This window comes from Aquarana catesbeiana, linkage group LG01 (genome assembly GCF_042186555.1).
Source record: "Aquarana catesbeiana isolate 2022-GZ linkage group LG01, ASM4218655v1, whole genome shotgun sequence".
Classification (NCBI taxonomy): Eukaryota; Metazoa; Chordata; class Amphibia; order Anura; family Ranidae; genus Aquarana; species Aquarana catesbeiana.
The window spans coordinates 277,249,356-277,266,325 of NC_133324.1; the positions used below are offsets into that span (position 1 = coordinate 277,249,356).

At 44.8% G+C, this 16,970-nt stretch overlaps 2 protein-coding genes across 2 annotated transcripts in view; one reads left to right on the forward strand and one right to left on the reverse strand.

The window, feature by feature from the left end:
- Positions 1 to 346: 346 nt before the first annotated feature.
- MRPL40 (mitochondrial ribosomal protein L40) lies at positions 347 to 6,697 on the reverse strand. Its single transcript, XM_073628980.1, has 4 exons — positions 6,455 to 6,697; positions 3,189 to 3,263; positions 2,907 to 3,062; positions 347 to 829 (listed from the first exon to the last, which is right to left on the reverse strand). The coding sequence occupies exons 1-4, from the start codon at positions 6,511 to 6,513 to the stop codon at positions 517 to 519; spliced, it is 603 nt and encodes a 200-aa protein (XP_073485081.1). The 5' UTR covers positions 6,514 to 6,697; the 3' UTR covers positions 347 to 516.
- Positions 6,698 to 13,299: 6,602 nt separating this feature from the next.
- HIRA (histone cell cycle regulator) overlaps positions 13,300 to 16,970 on the forward strand; it is an 88,956-nt gene continuing 85,285 nt past the window's right edge. Inside the window, exons 1-2 of the mRNA XM_073628989.1 lie at positions 13,300 to 13,543; positions 16,833 to 16,895. Coding sequence (XP_073485090.1) covers positions 13,507 to 13,543; positions 16,833 to 16,895 — 100 coding nt within the window. The 5' untranslated portion in view covers positions 13,300 to 13,506. The remainder of the gene's footprint in view (positions 13,544 to 16,832; positions 16,896 to 16,970) is intronic.

The window sequence follows — 16,970 nt, forward strand, 5'->3', positions numbered from 1 at the left end:
GCAGTGTGATTCTGGCAGCCCATTCATTTGAATGGCCTGCAAATTGCAAAAAAAAAAACAAACACACAAAAAGTAGTGCATGCACTACATTTAAAAAACGTGCTGCACCAAATCTCACGGTACTGCGGTACCAAGCGATCTGGTGCTGGCAAACACTGCGATTGAGGTCCTGTTAAGAATGTACTGACACCCTTAGCAGATCGCAAAGGCAATGTTTTTTGAACGCAGTGCAGGAAATGTGCCTTTCCCACACAGCATTCTGGTTGAACTGGCCCGAAAGGTAATTTATCTGCTTCCTAAACAATTGACTTATTAAAAAACGTTTTGTCCCTTAAACAATGAAAAGTGATCTGCTTTATACATAACTTTATCAAATTTTAACAGCATAACATACATTTACATGTTTATAATAAAACCCTGCACATTATATCCCCAAGTCCACTGCTGTGATACTATGATGCATTTATCCTCATCTGTAATAGATTTGAAGACTATTACACAGCACAGCTGTCCATCTCAATGTTGTACATGCACCTGGGTAATGTCATTGAATTTCCCATCTGGAGGATTGTATTTCGGTATAGGTGCAGTGTTGCAAGGTCCCTGATGCTCCAGGGGAAACAAGCTTAGATCACAGCGCACTGCTGCTTGATAAAGCTCTTCTGACTCAAGGCGTAGCTCATCCAAAGCTTTTCTTTGTGCTTCCAGAAGAGTTTCAATACTCCTCTGCTCTGCTTCATGTTCTTCCTGCTTGACCCGTGCCCATTTCTTTATCAGTAGTGCTCTTCTCTCCTGTTCATCTTCAGAGAGCTTTGGGGTCGGCCTAATCCTGTCAGAAAAACAAACTTGTTTTAGTTAATTTTCAGTCTCCCCCAAGTACTGTAGCTGCTGGCTTTTAAAGCAGAGCTACACCCAAAAGTCAACCCCCCCCTCCAAACTACCACATTTGGCAGGTATTTGCTAACACTTACGGGTAAGTTCGTCACAGCGATCTTCGAGTATGTCAGGCCCCTCCTCCTTCCCCCCACTGCCTTCTGGGGCACACACAGGTCCCAGAAGACAGCGGGACCATTCAGAAACCGCAGCGCGACTCTTGCTTGCACAGTAGGAAACTGGCTGTGAATCCCGAGGGCTTCACTGACGGTTTCCCATAGTAAAGATGCCGACACCTGCACCCGAAGCCGACTGAAGAATCACCTTGGGTGCCGGCATCACTGGTTCCCTGGACAGGTAAGTGTCCTTAAATTAAAGGTCAGTAGCTACAGTATTTGTAGCTGCTGACTTTTAATTTTTTATTTGGGGAGGGGGGGGGGACTAGAGCTCCTCTTTAATAAAAAGGATACTTGCCTGTCCAGGGATCCAGCGCTGTCCTCACCCAAGCCAATTCTTCAATATACTTTAAATCAAGGTGCCAACATCTTAACTAAGAGAAACCGTCAGTGAAGCCTTACGGCTTCACAGCAAGTTTCCCACTGTGCTTGCACGGGCCGTGCCGCGCTTTGTAAATAGTCCCGCAGCCTTCTGGGATCCATGACTGGTCCTAGAAGACTGCAGAGAGAAGGGGGGGAGGGGGGGTAAACTTCTGCTCAGGAGGCCCCAGCGATCCTGGTGGAAATGGGATCTGGTACCTGTCAAAACCCTTTTGGGTTAAGTTCTGCTATAAGAATTAGATACTGATGTTGATCCTTACTGACACAGTCTATGAATCTGTACATGGTGTCTATATAAATAAGGCCACAATAAGCAATGGCTTGCGCACAACTTTCATAAGGTTGTAATAAATTGGGGCCATCCCCATTGTCTCTACCCTCTATCAAGTTTTATGTAACGCTTATTGATAGCATAGCTTTCCTTAGTTCCAATTATCCAGGGGGGTAATTTAACCTATCAGCTTTCTGCAGGTTTAGATAGGATATCAGGGTAAACCCAGGGCGATTCGTGTGTCCCTCAATGAATGAAGTGGTTTTGGTTGTACACTTTAATGCAGTGTTACTGATACTCAAATGTTTGTGACACTATAAAAGAGTTAAAGTAGATCTAAAGGCAAAACTTTTTTTTAGTTTTGGATAGAGGGGGGATGGATCAGAACACCTGTCACATGACACCTGTGTCCCCATTAGGGAGACTCACCCTCTGTTCCCAATCTTCAGCCAATAGTCAAATGGGGACACTAGTTCTGGTGACCTGGGGGTCCCCAAGAGATTTCCTTAATTTGCAGATATTTTCCCTCAATTCCTGTTTTGGCTATGGGACAGGAAGTAAAGGTAAATCTCCCCAATGGGAAAAAGATGGCAAAAATAAGCCTTACAGGGTTATAACCCCCCCCCCCCCCCCCCCCTTACGTTATCCAAAATTAAAATATGTTTTGGCCACAGTTCTACTTTAACTAACTTTATGCTATTTACAGTGCAATTCCAGTCAAATTCTAACTAAGCCTAAACCTACTCCCATTCTAAGCCTAATTTGATTTACTCAGTAAAAGAAAAGCTGTATATACTTATTCTGAAGCCTCTCTGGTCTGGTCACATGACCAGCTTCGGTGTAGCTGAGGGACAACCAACAACGGCTGCCCCATAGTAAGCCTATTGCTGATGTTATTGCCCAGGCTCTGCAGCCGTTGTCGCTGCCTCTCCTCTTCACTGAGGCTGGCTGCTGGGACCCAATCATGTTACTGGACCAGAGCGGCTTTAGAATAGGCAAGTATAGAAATCTTTTCTTTTACAGGGTAGATAAAATAGCCTTAGAATAGGGGTGGGAGTAGATTTAGTCTTAGTTAGAATTTGAATGCATTTACTCTTTAATTGTTCAGTTTCTAAAGTAAAAGCTGTAATAAGCCTATTTGAAAAAAAAGTTAAAATTAAAAAACAAACAATGTTGGCCATAAACAAGCAAGCTAATAAGCATACCTGCTTTCTTCCATAAGCTTTGGAGAAGGTGTGAAGTCATCGATTGGAATAAGTTCTGGCGGGACCCGTTCCAGCTTTTTTAGTTTCTTTCTCAGACGGTCCCTTACAACTTGATCCCGTTTAGGATCAGCCTTTTTCTTCTTTTTGGGTTCTGCCCTAAAATATCAGAGTACATAAATAAAACTCACGTATGATCCTTTCAAGACTTATGTAAAAACTATTGTCATTACAAATATTGATTTGTGTCCCTAACTAAGAAAGCTGTTTATGCCGCCTTTATACCTCATGGGAAGAGTGGTGCGCAGTCCAAGCAGAGAGGTCTGCCAGTGGCTCTCTCGTCTCCATACCCAAGGGGGACTGCAAGAAAAAAAAAAGAAGATTCATTGCCACCAAGCACTGCCCATTATGTCTTATTCCAAGTGAGATGCCTGATATGATTCCAAAGTAAATGCCAACTACAGTGGGTATAGAAAAGAATCACCCCCCTTTAAAATAATCACATTTTGTTGCTTTGAAGCCTGAAATGAAGACAGACACAGTTTTTGTTTTATGCAGCTGTATTTTTTTAATTGTATATTTATTGATGTTTTTAGATATACAAAAGAAAAAAAACAGAGTGTGCAGTAATTTCAATGAAAACTAAGAGGAATACATTAACCAACCAAGTCTAGTCACTGGAGAAGACAGCTTGCTGTTCCTAATCACTAGGAACAGCAGATCTGTCTCTCCCCCCTGACAGAATGGAGATCTGTGTGTTTACATTGACATCCTTGTTCTGTCTCTCTCAGGAGCAATCATGGGTGGCCGGCGGACATCCCGGCCTCCGGCCATGTGCATCGACTCACGGGGCACGTGCGTGCCCCCTAGTGGTCTTAAAGCGGCAGATATGGCAATTCGCCCAGGAGAGCCAACCTGCCGCAATACAACTGCGGCGGCTGGTTCCTAAGTGGTTAAGGGGGTAAATCCTTCCAGGGCTGAAGTGGTTAAGAATCCCACTTTAGAGGGAGTTGTAAACTTGCAAACTATATCCCCTTCCTTAAAGCCAAACTGAAGTTCCACTGTAACAAGCTGCGAGAACGCAGGATTTTACTGCAGAAGAGACATGTACTGCAATAAAATGCCCCTGTCTGCCTGCTCGCTGTCTTTTCTAGCGCTGTAAACAGTGCAGCACAGTTCAGCTTACAGCGCTGGGTCGCTCTCTGTATGCTGGGATGACAGCTTCCTGCGCATGAGCGACACCATACCACACCATCCAATGAAGATGGAGCAAAACCAGCACTAAGAGGCAGATGCCAGCTTCAGCGAAGGACTGTTGAAAAGGTGAGTTTAACCCATTTAATTCTGTTTTAAAGCTGAACTCCTGGTATGGATTTTATTGCATGGTTACATTAGTCCATCCTGAACCCATGTAAGTATGCCTGTGCCATACCTGTGGGACCACTATGGAATTGAGAATTGCTGTAGTAGTTTCCACTACTACGGTAATCTCTGCTACAATAGCGATCGCTGCTGTCTACCAGGTACTGTACCAAGTAGCTGCATAATGAACACAGGGGGTCACTCGATCAGCACAGACACCATTCACAGAGGCATGACATAACAAACATGTCATACTTACCTGCTCTGTGCAAGGGTTTTGCACAGAGCGGCCCCGATCCTCCTTTTCTGGGGTCCCCCGGCGACGCTCCTGGTTCCTCCTTTGCATTGAGTGCCCCCACGGAGAGCCACATTCCATGGGGGCACTCGTTCAGACGCGCTCCCGAGTCCTGCTGCTGCGTCCATTGACACAGACAGCAGGACTTGGTCCCACCTCCCGTGTCACAGGATTTGATTGACAGCAGCGGGAGCCAAAGGCTCCCGCTGCTATCAATCTATCCAATGAGGACCCTGGAGTTGCTGGGCTCGTTTTCGTTGCTGGAAAGATCGAGTTCAGGTACGTAAAAGGGGGGTTCTGGGGGGCAGCTGCAACACAGAAGGTTTTCAACCTTAAGAGCCCTTTCACACTGGGGCCACCCATGCGTTAGCGCTAAAGTGCCGCTCGTTTTAGCTGTGCTTTAGCGCTGTTTAAGCAGCTGAAGGGGTTAAAAATGCCTGTGTTGCGCCGCTTCCGAAACCCTTTTCAGGCACGTCGTAAGCACTGCCCATTCATTTCAATGGGCAGGGACGTTTTGGGAGTGCTGTATACATACAAACCACCACAAAGATGCTGCTTGCGGGACTTTTTTTTCTAATGTCCCGCAAGCGCACCGCCCCAGTGTGAAAGCACTTGGGCTTTCACATTCGGGTGGCATGCGGGGCAGTTTCCAGTCGCTATTTCTAGCACTAAAACGCCTGAAAACTGCCTCAGTGTGAAAGGGCTCTAATGCATAGAATGCACCTTGAGACTTTACAACTCTTTTAAAGAGGAGCTCCAGTTGTTTTTGTGTTTATTAAAAGTGTAGCTGCTGACTTTAAAAAAAAAAAACACACACTCACCTGTCCCAGGATCCAGCGATGTGGTCACCCAAACCCTCAGTTCTCTCCCCAGTGCTGGCATTTCAACTGTGGGACAACATGCACTGTCATAGCCGGGTGTGACTCGCACTGCACTTGCTGAATGTTCAGGCAGTCTTCTTGGACCTGTGATGTGTCCCAGGAGACTGCACAGAGGGAGGAGAGGGAGGAGCCAAGGGTCCAGCTGCTGGGGCCTGGTCTGCCTGGCGGTTTGATATAGAAGAGACAGGGACTGTCATGTACTTGTCGCACAGGAGATCACTGCGCAGCGGCACCCGAAAGTGGAGAAAGAGTTCGCTTGACTGGGGAAAGTTTTTCATTTAATTGCTACAGCCTGCAGATCATGGGGGCGCAGTCTTCTCTCTGCCCACCCACCTCCTTCCCTTCCCTGCTGAATTGGCCAGACCGACCGGACCTTAAGAAAAAAAAAAAAAAGTACCCATGCAGCAGCCAAAGCAGGCTGGGGACAGCAGTATGGGCTGTCCCCCCCCCCTCTGCCTCAGCTCACAGCACCTTACATCCGCCTGTCACTCAGCCACGGACAGCGCGGCCGTACTCCATTCGGCCACTCGGGCTGCTCTGTCTGTGGCTAAGTGACAGGCCCAGCCGGGAGATCGCCCTGCGCTCGCTGTCAAATGCAGGAGACTTGGGATGTCTAGGTTGGAGCTCCACTTTAAAAAAAAAGTGCATGGTGATGTGTGCCCGAGCAACCTCCCATGTTTATTATGCTGCAGGGCTGCTGCTCAGGACTAGACCTGGAAGACAGCAAGGATCAGTGTGGTAGCAGAGTCTATCTCTGAGACTTCCAGAGAGATGCCACTGGTATGGAATAGAAACATTAGACTAAGCTGGAGCAATGGAATTCTACTATAAAAGCCCTACCTGGACCTCAGCTTTCATTGACTGTAACAAGCGGGGTCCCAGGCCTGAGTACCCAATGCAGCTTATGGCACCTGGCTGAGCTGTGCAGAATGTGCGGCCCTTATACCAAGCAGCAGTCCGTCATACAAGCTGATCTCCAGCACCACGTCCAATGCTGGCGGCCCTCCACTCACCAGCTCTTGCCGCCCTGTCTGCACACCCGCAGCAGAGCACTGCACGCCGCCACACTCATATTCGGTTCCTCCAGCTTCCTCTGTCTGACTCCTGTAACCTCAACTTCGCCGGAGAACTGTGCAACCTTCCTCAGTCACCCGGCCGGAAACTGGAGCTGCGCTTTTCAGTTCCACTCTGTATTGTGTGGCTAGCAGGGTGATCCTGGGACATGCATCGTGTCATACTAGCCGGTGTTCTATCGAATAGTGCTCGGGCATTTCTCGACAGAGGGAAGTATCCGATAGAACACCGGATGTATACAGTGTTTCCTCTACTTCTATTTCACCACTTCACCTCCGGAAGGTTTTACCACCTTAAGGACCAGGGCAGATTTTGCTATTCAGCGCTGCGCTACTTTAACCATTTGAAGACCAGGCTTTTTCTGGCACTTTTTGTTTACAAGTTTATATTGCTACAAAATTACTTATAACCCCCACACATTATATATATATATATATATATATATATATATATATATATATATATATATATATATATATATAATATATATATATATTTTTTTTTTCTTTTTAGCAGAGACCCCAGGGAATAAAATGCCAATCGTTACAATTTTTTATGTCACACAGTATTTGCTCAGCAATTTTTCAAACGCAATGTCTTGGGAACGAATACACTTTAACAAAAAACAAAACAAAAAAAAAAAAAACAAGAGTTTGCCCAATTTTTGTTTATTGTGAAAGATGATGTTACGCTGAGTAAATGAATACCTAACATGTTATGCTTTAAAATTGCGCACGCTCGTGGAATGGTGACAAACGACGGTACGTAAAAAATCTCCATAGGCGACGCTTTAAATGCCTTTGCAGACTACCAGATTAGAGTTACAGAGGAGGTCTAGTGCTAGAATTATTGCTCCTACTCTAACGTTCGTGGCGATACTTCACCTATGTGTTTCAAAGCCTTACATATGAATTCACTTCTGCGCGCAAGCATGAAGGGATGGGGGCGCTCTAAAAAAAAAAAAAAAAAAAAAATGATTATTATTTATTTATATATTTATTTTACTTTTTATTTTTACACTGTCCCTTACATTTTTTTTAATCACTTTTATTCTTATTACAAGGAATGTACACATCCCTTGTAACAGAAATAAGGATGACAGGTCCTCTTTATGGAGAGATCTGGGGTCAAAAAGACCCCAAATCTCTTTTTTATCTTTAAAAGCAAAAGATCAAAAAAATTATTTTTGATCTTTCGCTTTAAAAAATAATTATTATTTTCCTCCAGCCTGGACCGGAAGTGATATAATAACATCGCTCTGGTCCTCCAAGGCCAAAAACATAGATCAAAGATCACCTTTGATCACCTATGGGAGCAGCCGGCTGCACCGTCAGATCATTTCTGCAACCAGGGGAAACAGTAAGCCTGAGAAACATCGGGGGAGGGGGTTGGAAAGAATATTTTTTTTGTTCTATATTTTTTACCTTTTTTTTTTCTTTTTTTTTTTTTTTTTTTTTTACTATTTTCTTTTTTTTTTACTTTCATTAGAGTAGTTTAGTGTCACCATAGTGATCAAGATTTTTTATTACACTGCTTTTGCTTATAACAGTGTTGATCACTATTATAGGCAATAGTTAACTGTCATGAATGGCTTCCCATTGATGACCGCTTGCTTTCTGTTGACATGCTATGATTGGCTACAGTTAATCACATGGTACAGGGTGTCATGTACCATTTGATAACTGTGGGCCAATCACAGCTTTACAACACTAAGAAAGTAGTCATGAATGGAAACCATTCATGACTGTTTGTTTACATTGTAATCATGTGATCACTATGACCAATCATAGCGATCACACGATACCCCGGCCTCTTACAGTGGCAAAAGGGGCATCTGCCCTGGGCCCCATCATTTTTGTAGGGCCCAAAGCAGCTGCCTCATACTTGCCAACTATCCCAGGTCAAATTTCCTCGTCCCTTAAAGTTCTCGTGCTTTGTCCTGATATCTCAGTGTGAATTTCTGTTACTAATGCTGCTTAGCTCTGCCTATTGCTGTGTAGAGATGACTCACCTGCAGACCCTGTGTTTACATGTAAATAACATGCATTGATATGTAAATAGCGGCAGCATTAATATGTAAATATCCACGGCAGCGGTTCCATTGATAAATAAATAGAGGCGGCATTCATATGTATATCATGCCCTCCTGAGGTCATATCCACCATCACCTCTGCTGAATGCTGCCCACCGTGGAGGTAAAGGGGCATTCTTGAAAGTCCTGCCTACAACTGTGGTCATTAAGCTTAACATCAGCCTGTTCTGCAAAGGTAAGCAAATTTGAGGTGGAACCCTTTTTTAAAATAACAGGGAGCCACAGCACTGTGAATTGTGGTGCATGTAAATATGCACATGTCAGCAGATACATGAGGGTGTCATTAACAATTAATGGCACTGCTGTGTATCTAAAGGGAAGCACGTTTCTGTGGTGTCAGAAAGCAATTTTGCAGGTGTTCCCGACACACACAAATGTGAAAGCAGACTAAATGTCTCAGTTACATTGGTGATCAGTGTAAATCTTCTCATTACATCGGGGCTTGGTGTACAATCCTTTAATTCACACTAGTGGCCAGTGTGAAGGTCCCCCTTACATTGGTGGTCAGTGTAAATTCCTCCTTACATTAGTGGTTACTGTGAATGCTCCTATTACATTAGAGGTCAGTGTAAATCCCCATTACATTAGTGGTCAGTGTAAATCCCCATTACATTGGAGTTTTCTATCTCTCGATGGGTCCCTTCACCTCCCCAGTCCATGGTGTGCAGGCAGTGAGGAGACGATGTGCCATAACCTTTAGCAAACAATAAGTGAGCAGTAATGATGTGCACTAACCTCTTGCAACCAATCATTGAGCGGTAAGGATTTGCAGTAACCCCTTTCAACGAATTAGTAAGCAGTAAAAATGTGCAGTAACTGCTAGAAACCAATTGGTGAGTGGTTAGGATGTCCAGTAACCTTTAGCAACCAATCAGTGAGCAGTATTGATGTACAGTAATCTCTAGCAACAAATCAACAAGCAGAAGTCATGTGCTGTAACCTCTGGCAAATAATAAGTGAGCCCAATGTGTGCTGTAACCTCTAGCAGCCAGTGAGTGAGTGGCAATGATACACTGTAAGCTCTGGCAACTAATCGCAATCACTGCCTGACCTGATTCAGTAAACTGATTTTGAGTCTAGCTGCTATTTATTGTAGACTCAGAGCAGGCGGAGAGCGAAATTGCATGGTGGGGGGGCAAGAAAATGTTTGCCCGGGGTCCAATCAATATTAAAGACGACCCTGCAGTCATGCCTTATATCTTATTGTACAATCACCTTGAAGGGCTCCTTCACACATGCTTTGCTCTCTGAAGAGCAATCGTTTGGACCCCTCTTCGCAGAGCATTTGACAGGTGGTGAGGAAGCAATGTATCACCACCTGTTTTATTCTCTTTCACTTGAATGGGTGGCGTTCCACAGGTGACGGAGGTATAATTCTTGCTGCAGCCGCAGCATGTGTACACCCTCAGCCGCTGCCTCTGCAATTTAAGTGATTCTAAAGTTATATGATTTTTTAAATAACAAACATGTCATGCTTACCTGCTCTGTGCAATGCCTTTGCACAGAGTGTCCCCAAACCTCCTACTCTGGGGTCCCCCCCTTTTGCCTCTTTAAGGTCTCTTACACTTCCACATCCTTTTTTGACCTTGTCCGATCTGGACCTTTTACCTTACCCTTTGGGCAGTTAAAGTGGATCCAAACCTGATTTCATTAAATTTAACCTAGGCACATTTTGCTGCTCTGTTCTTCTGTTATCAGCATGATAACTTCTGACAAGTTCTCCAACACTGGAGATAAAAGCAGCTGAAAATGTGTATTGGGTGCTTTAAATAGATTAGCAGAGAGCTGGTCTATTCACAGCTCAGCTCTGTAAGTATTTTTTTTTTCCTCTGCCTATGTGGATAGTGGGTGTGTGCCTTTCCTCCAATCAGCTGTCACACAGTGTACGCCAGGACTCCACCCCCACTGCTGAAATAGGAAGAACAAATTCTAACACGGTGTTCACTTTCTAAAGAATATAGCCAACTGAAGACAGAAGATATACATGTAAAACTAATGTAGGGAGATGTGTTTTATCCCTGTGTATCATCTGAGGCTGTTCACTTCACTGGGTATATGTGAGGGTTTACATCCACTTTAAAGAGGAGGGTAACTAACTCCTTAATTAAAGCGGTTGTAAACCCCTATTGGTAAGTTGTACCTATAGGTAAGCCTATAATAAGGTACTGTAAATATTTCCTAAAGGTGCACCATTTAGGAGATATTTGCTGTACACTGCGCAGATGAGATTTTTTATTCTTTGTCATTAGTGACTTATTACTACGGATGGGATATGCTGAGCTGTTTTTACCATGAGAAATAAAACTTCCTGGTCATGATCCATGCACTTGGATACACTCTGAAGGGGGTCCTGTGATTCGAATAGAGGGGGATAAATGCGAGCTCATGATGACTACAAACCTCCGATGACCTGGATCTTATCATATGCAATTTTTGCTGTTCTATTTATTAGACAGCAACTATATCTTGTGAGTGCGTTTTTCTGACATTGGTGGAGGTCGCACTTGGTGATTGAAGCACTAGAGGAGGGAGATCACCTGTATCACTTGATACTTCTTCATATGAAATATTCTGTTTGTTTCTTTTGAATAGTTTCAATGTTGGAATCACTATTATAACACTTCAGGTTACTGATATTGTGCTGAGCGCTGCAATTTTTCTTGGTTTCTTGGTCAATGTTATCACAGTGTTTTGTATATCTACAGTAATTGCTAGCAGCTATATACCATTAAGCGCTGACGCCATTTTTTCTTTTTTTTCACTATTCGTCAATTTGGCTTTGGGTGCAGTGTAAGTAAGAGAAACCGGCAGTCGCAGTCGGGTTTCCTAGTGCGCATGTGCGAGTCGCGTTGCACTTTCTGAATGGTCCCGCCATCTTCTGGGACCTGTGTGCGTCCCAGAAGGCAGCAGGGGGGGGGGGCGGAAATGCTCAGAGATCGCCGCACTGATCTTACCTGGAAGTGGGAGCAGGTACCTGTCAAAACCAGGTACCCACTCCCCCCCAAAAAGTGGCAAATGTGTCAGTGAAGGGTGTGAACTAACAGAGCTTCCCCTTTTGGGTGGAGCTCCGCTTTAACCTTACCATTTATCGTCTTTTTGGCAGATTTCCAAACTTTTCCTTCACTTTTTTGGCTCAAATACATCACAACCGATTTTCAATTTGTGCCCATTAACTGGATGAAAAATGGACAATCTGTCCAAATGACAGGTTTTTGAACGGTTTTCCACCTAGTGTATGGCACCATTAGTCTCAGCATGGCAAGCAAGCATTTGCAGAATCAGTCAACAATGGAAGCCTGCATGGTTCTTCCACGAAAATGTTCCCTGAAGGGGGAACTACAGTAAAACCTTGGATTGCGAGCATAATTCGGAAGCATGCTTGTAATCCAAAGCACTTCAAAATGAATTTCCCCATAAGAAATAATGGAAACTCAGATGATTTGATCCACAACCATTTATACATAGGTTCTTTCAGTTTATAGTCCATATAAAAAGATTATAGCAATGTGATAGGTTGTGTAACCATAAAATGTCCATCCACAAATGGAAGTCTCCACAAGGGGATTAGAAGCAAAATCCAGCAGGAGCTACAGAGTATAAAAGAGAAGAGAGGCGCCTCTAAGTGTAGCAATATGGTTACATTTAATGAAGGTACAACATTTAGCAAGTCACATGGTTGATGATTAAAAGAGGCACATCTAAGTATGCAGGCATCCGGGATAAAGCGGTCTGCAATCGTGATTGGGTAGACAACCCTGCAGTAGAGCGATTTGAAAGCGAGACATGAACCGCTCGTGGAAGGGACGACATCGATGGCGGTGTGGAGGACGGTCTATGTGGACATATTTACCCCGGGTGCCTGCATACTTAGATGTGCCTCTTTTAATCATCAACCATGTGAGTTCCTAAACATTGTACCTTCATTAAATGTAACTGTATTGCTACACTTACAGGCGCCTCTCTTCTCTTTTATTCTCAGTTGTGACATGACACTACTTGTATATCAAGACATCGCTTGTATATCAAGCCAAAAATTATTAAAATATTTTGCTTGTCTTGCAAAACGCTCTCAAACCAAGGTTTTACTATAAAGGCAACACTTTATTTTTTTTATTTTAGATAGAGTAAGGGAGGGTTATACCCCGCCAGAGTTTTTTTTTCACCATCTGTGTCCCATTGCAAAAATTTCCCTTAACTTCCTGTCACATCGCCAAACAGGAAGTGAGAGGAAATGCCTGCAAAACTAAGAGAACCCCCCAGATCCCCATTGGAAGATTTCCTCTCTATAACTTTTCTGGGGAAAACTCAAATTTGGGGATTTTCTTTTACTTTTGCTTTCAATGATAATGGTGAACGGGACAAATAGAGAGGGTGACTCTCCTTATGGGGGACACAGACAGCAATAAAAACTGACAGGGGGTCTAATTTCTCTGCACTCTATCCAAAACTAAGAAACAAAAAAAGTTTTGCCATTAGTCACACTTGAAGGTCCATCTCTGTTTGCTTCCACTCCTGAAGAACTTACAAGCATTGTGTCCTACAGAGCAGAGCAGCCCAGTATGGTGTGTGTGTGTGTGTGTGATGAGAGTGTGCCCCGAGCATGTCACAGTACAGTACACAGGCTGCGCTGTCCAGCACTGAGGCGCTTCCTCCGCACGGTGCGCTCTGCACAAGGAACGCCTCGCACCAGGTCCGTGTTTCCAGCAGGACGGATTTAAACCTTACATCCCGCGGGCTTCCGGTCTTGGTGCGGGCGCTGGAGCGGGATGGAGCGGCGCTGAGTGGTGGCTCCGAGGCGGGGGAGAAGCCTGCACAGAGCTCTGTGTGGGGGAAGAACACAGCCCCGCGGCTCAATGGGCGGCCGGAGGTGACACCCTGCTCTGGGCACACCGCGGGACAATGAAGCTCCTGAAACCCGCCTGGGTTAATCACAATGGTGAGGGGGAGAGTGTGGGGCCCCAAGGGGCCCATGAAGTTGGTGGGGAGAGATTGCAGCGCTGGTAATGCTCATTGATTGCAATCTGGAGTGGGAGAGTTCATGCAGCTTTAATTGCTACCTGTACATAGGGGAGTAATGGGGGGGGGGATTTCACTTCTAGCATTGTAGCTGCTCCCATTCACTTCTCTTTGTTCTTTCTCTAGTGTTAGAGCAGAAAAAGCAGTCTAATATGGAGCCCAATGCAACATCTGTCACCTGAGCATCTTAGTGACACCATATTCCCCCTAGGGGACACCATGGAGGGAGGGATGCATTCACCTGCAGAACATGATGCAACGCTGTCAGTGCAGATCTGTGTAGCCAACAACGCCTGTCACTTTACAGCAGACCTTTACTCTTATGGAAGCACTTTGCATCATTGCAACTCTCCCCTCCACTGCAATCTAAAAAGTGGATTTTTGTGTTTACTTTTTTTTTTTTTCTAATTTCTTACATTCTTATGAGATGTACTCACATCGGATATCCCCAGGAAGCATTGGCTTCCTCACTGCCGCAGGATCGGGATAAACCTGATGGTACATCATCAGGAGGCCGGCTGCAAGAATCCAGAGGAGACAGCCGGCTGCCGATAATGTAAGAAAGAAGATGGCGGCGTGGGAGCTGCGTGTGGCAGTGGAGTGTTAGATTACAGCTAAGGATGAGCTCCGGCGGGTTTGCACAGCCCACATGCAGAGCCCGCCAGGAAGTCGGCACTGCGTTAATCACAGGCAGTGAGACATTTCCCGATCTCTGCAGCCGCACATCGGGAAAATGTCTCACTGCCTGTGATTAGCGCAGTGCCGACTTCCTGGTGGGCTCTGCACGTGGGGTGTGCGAACACGCCCAAGCCCTTCCTTAACTACAGCAGGGCGGCGCTGGGCTTGGGAGTATGTTTATTTTGCATAACCTCAGTGACAAAGGTAAGGACCCATTCTCACTTGTCACCATTTTTCACACTTTTTTTTTTCTTTTTTTTTTTTTTTTCTATAGCAGCATTTGTATTGGTGTTTATGAATGTTTCAGGTTTGAGTGTTTTTTTTTAAAGCTGGCCATACATTATACAATTTTCTTTTTCATTTTCCTTTAGATTTACCTTCAACTTAAAGCGGAGTCCCGCACCTTTAAAAATTAAAAGTCAGCAGCTACACATACTGTAACTGCTGACCTTTGACAATAGGACACTTACCTGTCCTGGAGTCCAGTGATGTCGGCACCACAGCTGATGTTTCCATCAGCTGGTCGGGTGCTGCCATTGCGGATAAGGGAACCCGGCAGTGTAGCTTCACGACCGGGTCCCTACTGCGCATTAGTGAAGCCCGCTGCAATCTCACTGGCCCAGCTGAAGGGGAGGGAGGAGGAGGGGGACCGAGCTGCTGACGTAATTCGTCACGGCCGGTCTCCTGGAAGTGGAGACCGGGTACCTGTAAAAAACAGATATCCACTCTACCCCCCTCCTTCTCCTCCTCGAAAGGTGCCAAATGTGGCACCAGAAAGGGGGGAGGAATCAGATAAGCGGAAGTACCACTTTTAGGTGGAAGTTCGCTTTTAAAGAGGTTGTAAACCTCCATGGGGAAGTTATATCTATAGGTAAGCCTAGAATAAGGTACTGTAAATATCTCCTAAACGTGCGCAGTTTAGGAGATGTTTACTGTGCGATGATGTCATCGGCATGTGCACTCTGAAGGAACGGCCGCTCGTGCCGTTTCTTCAGGTGAGTGTGCCGTGATCGGCGGCTCCTGTGCACATGTGCAGTAGTGACATCACGCAGCTCCAGCCAGTCACAGGGCGAGGGTCCGTGGCCCCGGAAGGAAGATGGGTGAAGATGGATGTGGCCTGCAGCGGGGACGACGCGGGCTTCGTTTGCAGGTGTCACATAATGTGCTAGTATACACTGCATACTAGCACATTATGCCTTTACTTTTCCAGGGATGAAGAAAGGAAGAAAAACCCACCAGGGTTTACTTCCTCTTTAAGTAGTGCAAGGGCCTGCCTGATTGCATACAAATTGAAAGTGTTTAGGTTTGACCCCATATATTGTTTTGATAAATCTAAAAGAAAAGTGTATGAGACAATTGTGTAATGTGTGGCCAGCCTTATGCCTGGTACACATGATCCAGCGGGCTGAACAAAAATAAACTAAGGCACTCGGGAAAGCTAGTTGTTAGGGGGGAAAAAAAACCTGCATTATGTGCATTCCTCTTGGATTCTATTGGGGCTAAAAATCGCTATTCTGCCCCAAAAGAAGCTCATGTACTTTTATGTGAATGACAAGCTTCAAGTGACACGATGCTCAGGTGTGAATGGTTGCTTTGAAATGCTTGTGATGTAGCTACTATTCTCACTTCAAATTGCTCAGGTGTGAACGGGGGCCCAAGAGGGGATCTAAAAAAATGCATAGGAGTGTATTGCCTCTTTAGGATGCAAATGGGCATTTGTGTTCTCCTTTTTTTTTTTTTTATCCTTATGAATTTGGGACATTTATTTTTTTGTACAGTGCTGTAATTTTTTAAGTTTTGGTGACATGTTATGTGTAAGGATGAGCTCAGGTGTGTTCGCAAACTGCATGTGCAGAGCCCGCCAGGAAGTCGGCACTGCGGAGCGTTAATCACAAGCAGTTAGATATTGTCGCTATGTGCAGCTGCAGAGATCGGGTAAATGTCTCACTGCCTGTGATTAGCGCTGTGCAGTGCCGACTTCCTGGCGGGCTCTGCACATGAGCTCATCCTTAGTTATGTGTATAGCAAATGTGCTGTCAACCTTGGCAGTCATTTAAATATTCATATCTATTACAGACAAAGACAGAACTCTGATACAGCCCTGACTTGCTTTTCACTGCCCATCTGTGACTTCCTTCCAGTGCCTGTGTTGCAGTGAGCAGATGCAATAATCCTCTGCATAGAGGTGAATGCTAGCCCGACTCTATACACCTTTATAGAGTTTATAGTAGCATCTGCTCACTGCAGTATAGGTGCCCAGAGGGGAAAATTGGATGTAAACGCTTCCTTGCCTGGCACAGCAGAGAGCCAGCCAGTTTAGAAGGTAACATTGCTGCATCTGAGGACTGTGTTTGGGTACAATTGTGATGGATAGAAGCAGGGTGGGGGAAACCCGTTGCAAGGTTTTTAGAATAAAAAATACCTATATGTATATACCGTAATTGGGCTTTTGCATTGCCTTCTTATTTACTACTTAAAAAATATTTAAATGTTTAGAAATCACTTTTAGCTTGTTTTTATTTTCATCTTAGGGAAGCCAATCTTTTCAGTGGACATTCACCCTGATGGCACAAAGTTCGCTACTGGAGGACAAGGTGTGTGGAAAACATTTGTATGATATGTTGAGGATACTTTCAATATTTCCAAATTTGCAATAGTAATGCAAGTCA

What these genes read in the sequence shown, in the direction of transcription:
- MRPL40 (XM_073628980.1), bottom strand. Translation starts at nt 6,513, where the DNA reads ATGAGTGTGGCGGCGTGCAGTGCTCTGCTGCGGGTGTGCAGACAGGGC. An exon ending in CGCACCACTCTTCCCATGAG is followed by an intron (nt 3,063 to 3,188) that starts GTATAAAGGCGG and finishes CTGATATTTTAG; the next exon opens with GGCAGAACCCAAAAAGAAGA. An exon ending in AAGCTTATGGAAGAAAGCAG is followed by an intron (nt 830 to 2,906) that starts GTATGCTTATTA and finishes TTTTTCTGACAG; the next exon opens with GATTAGGCCGACCCCAAAGC.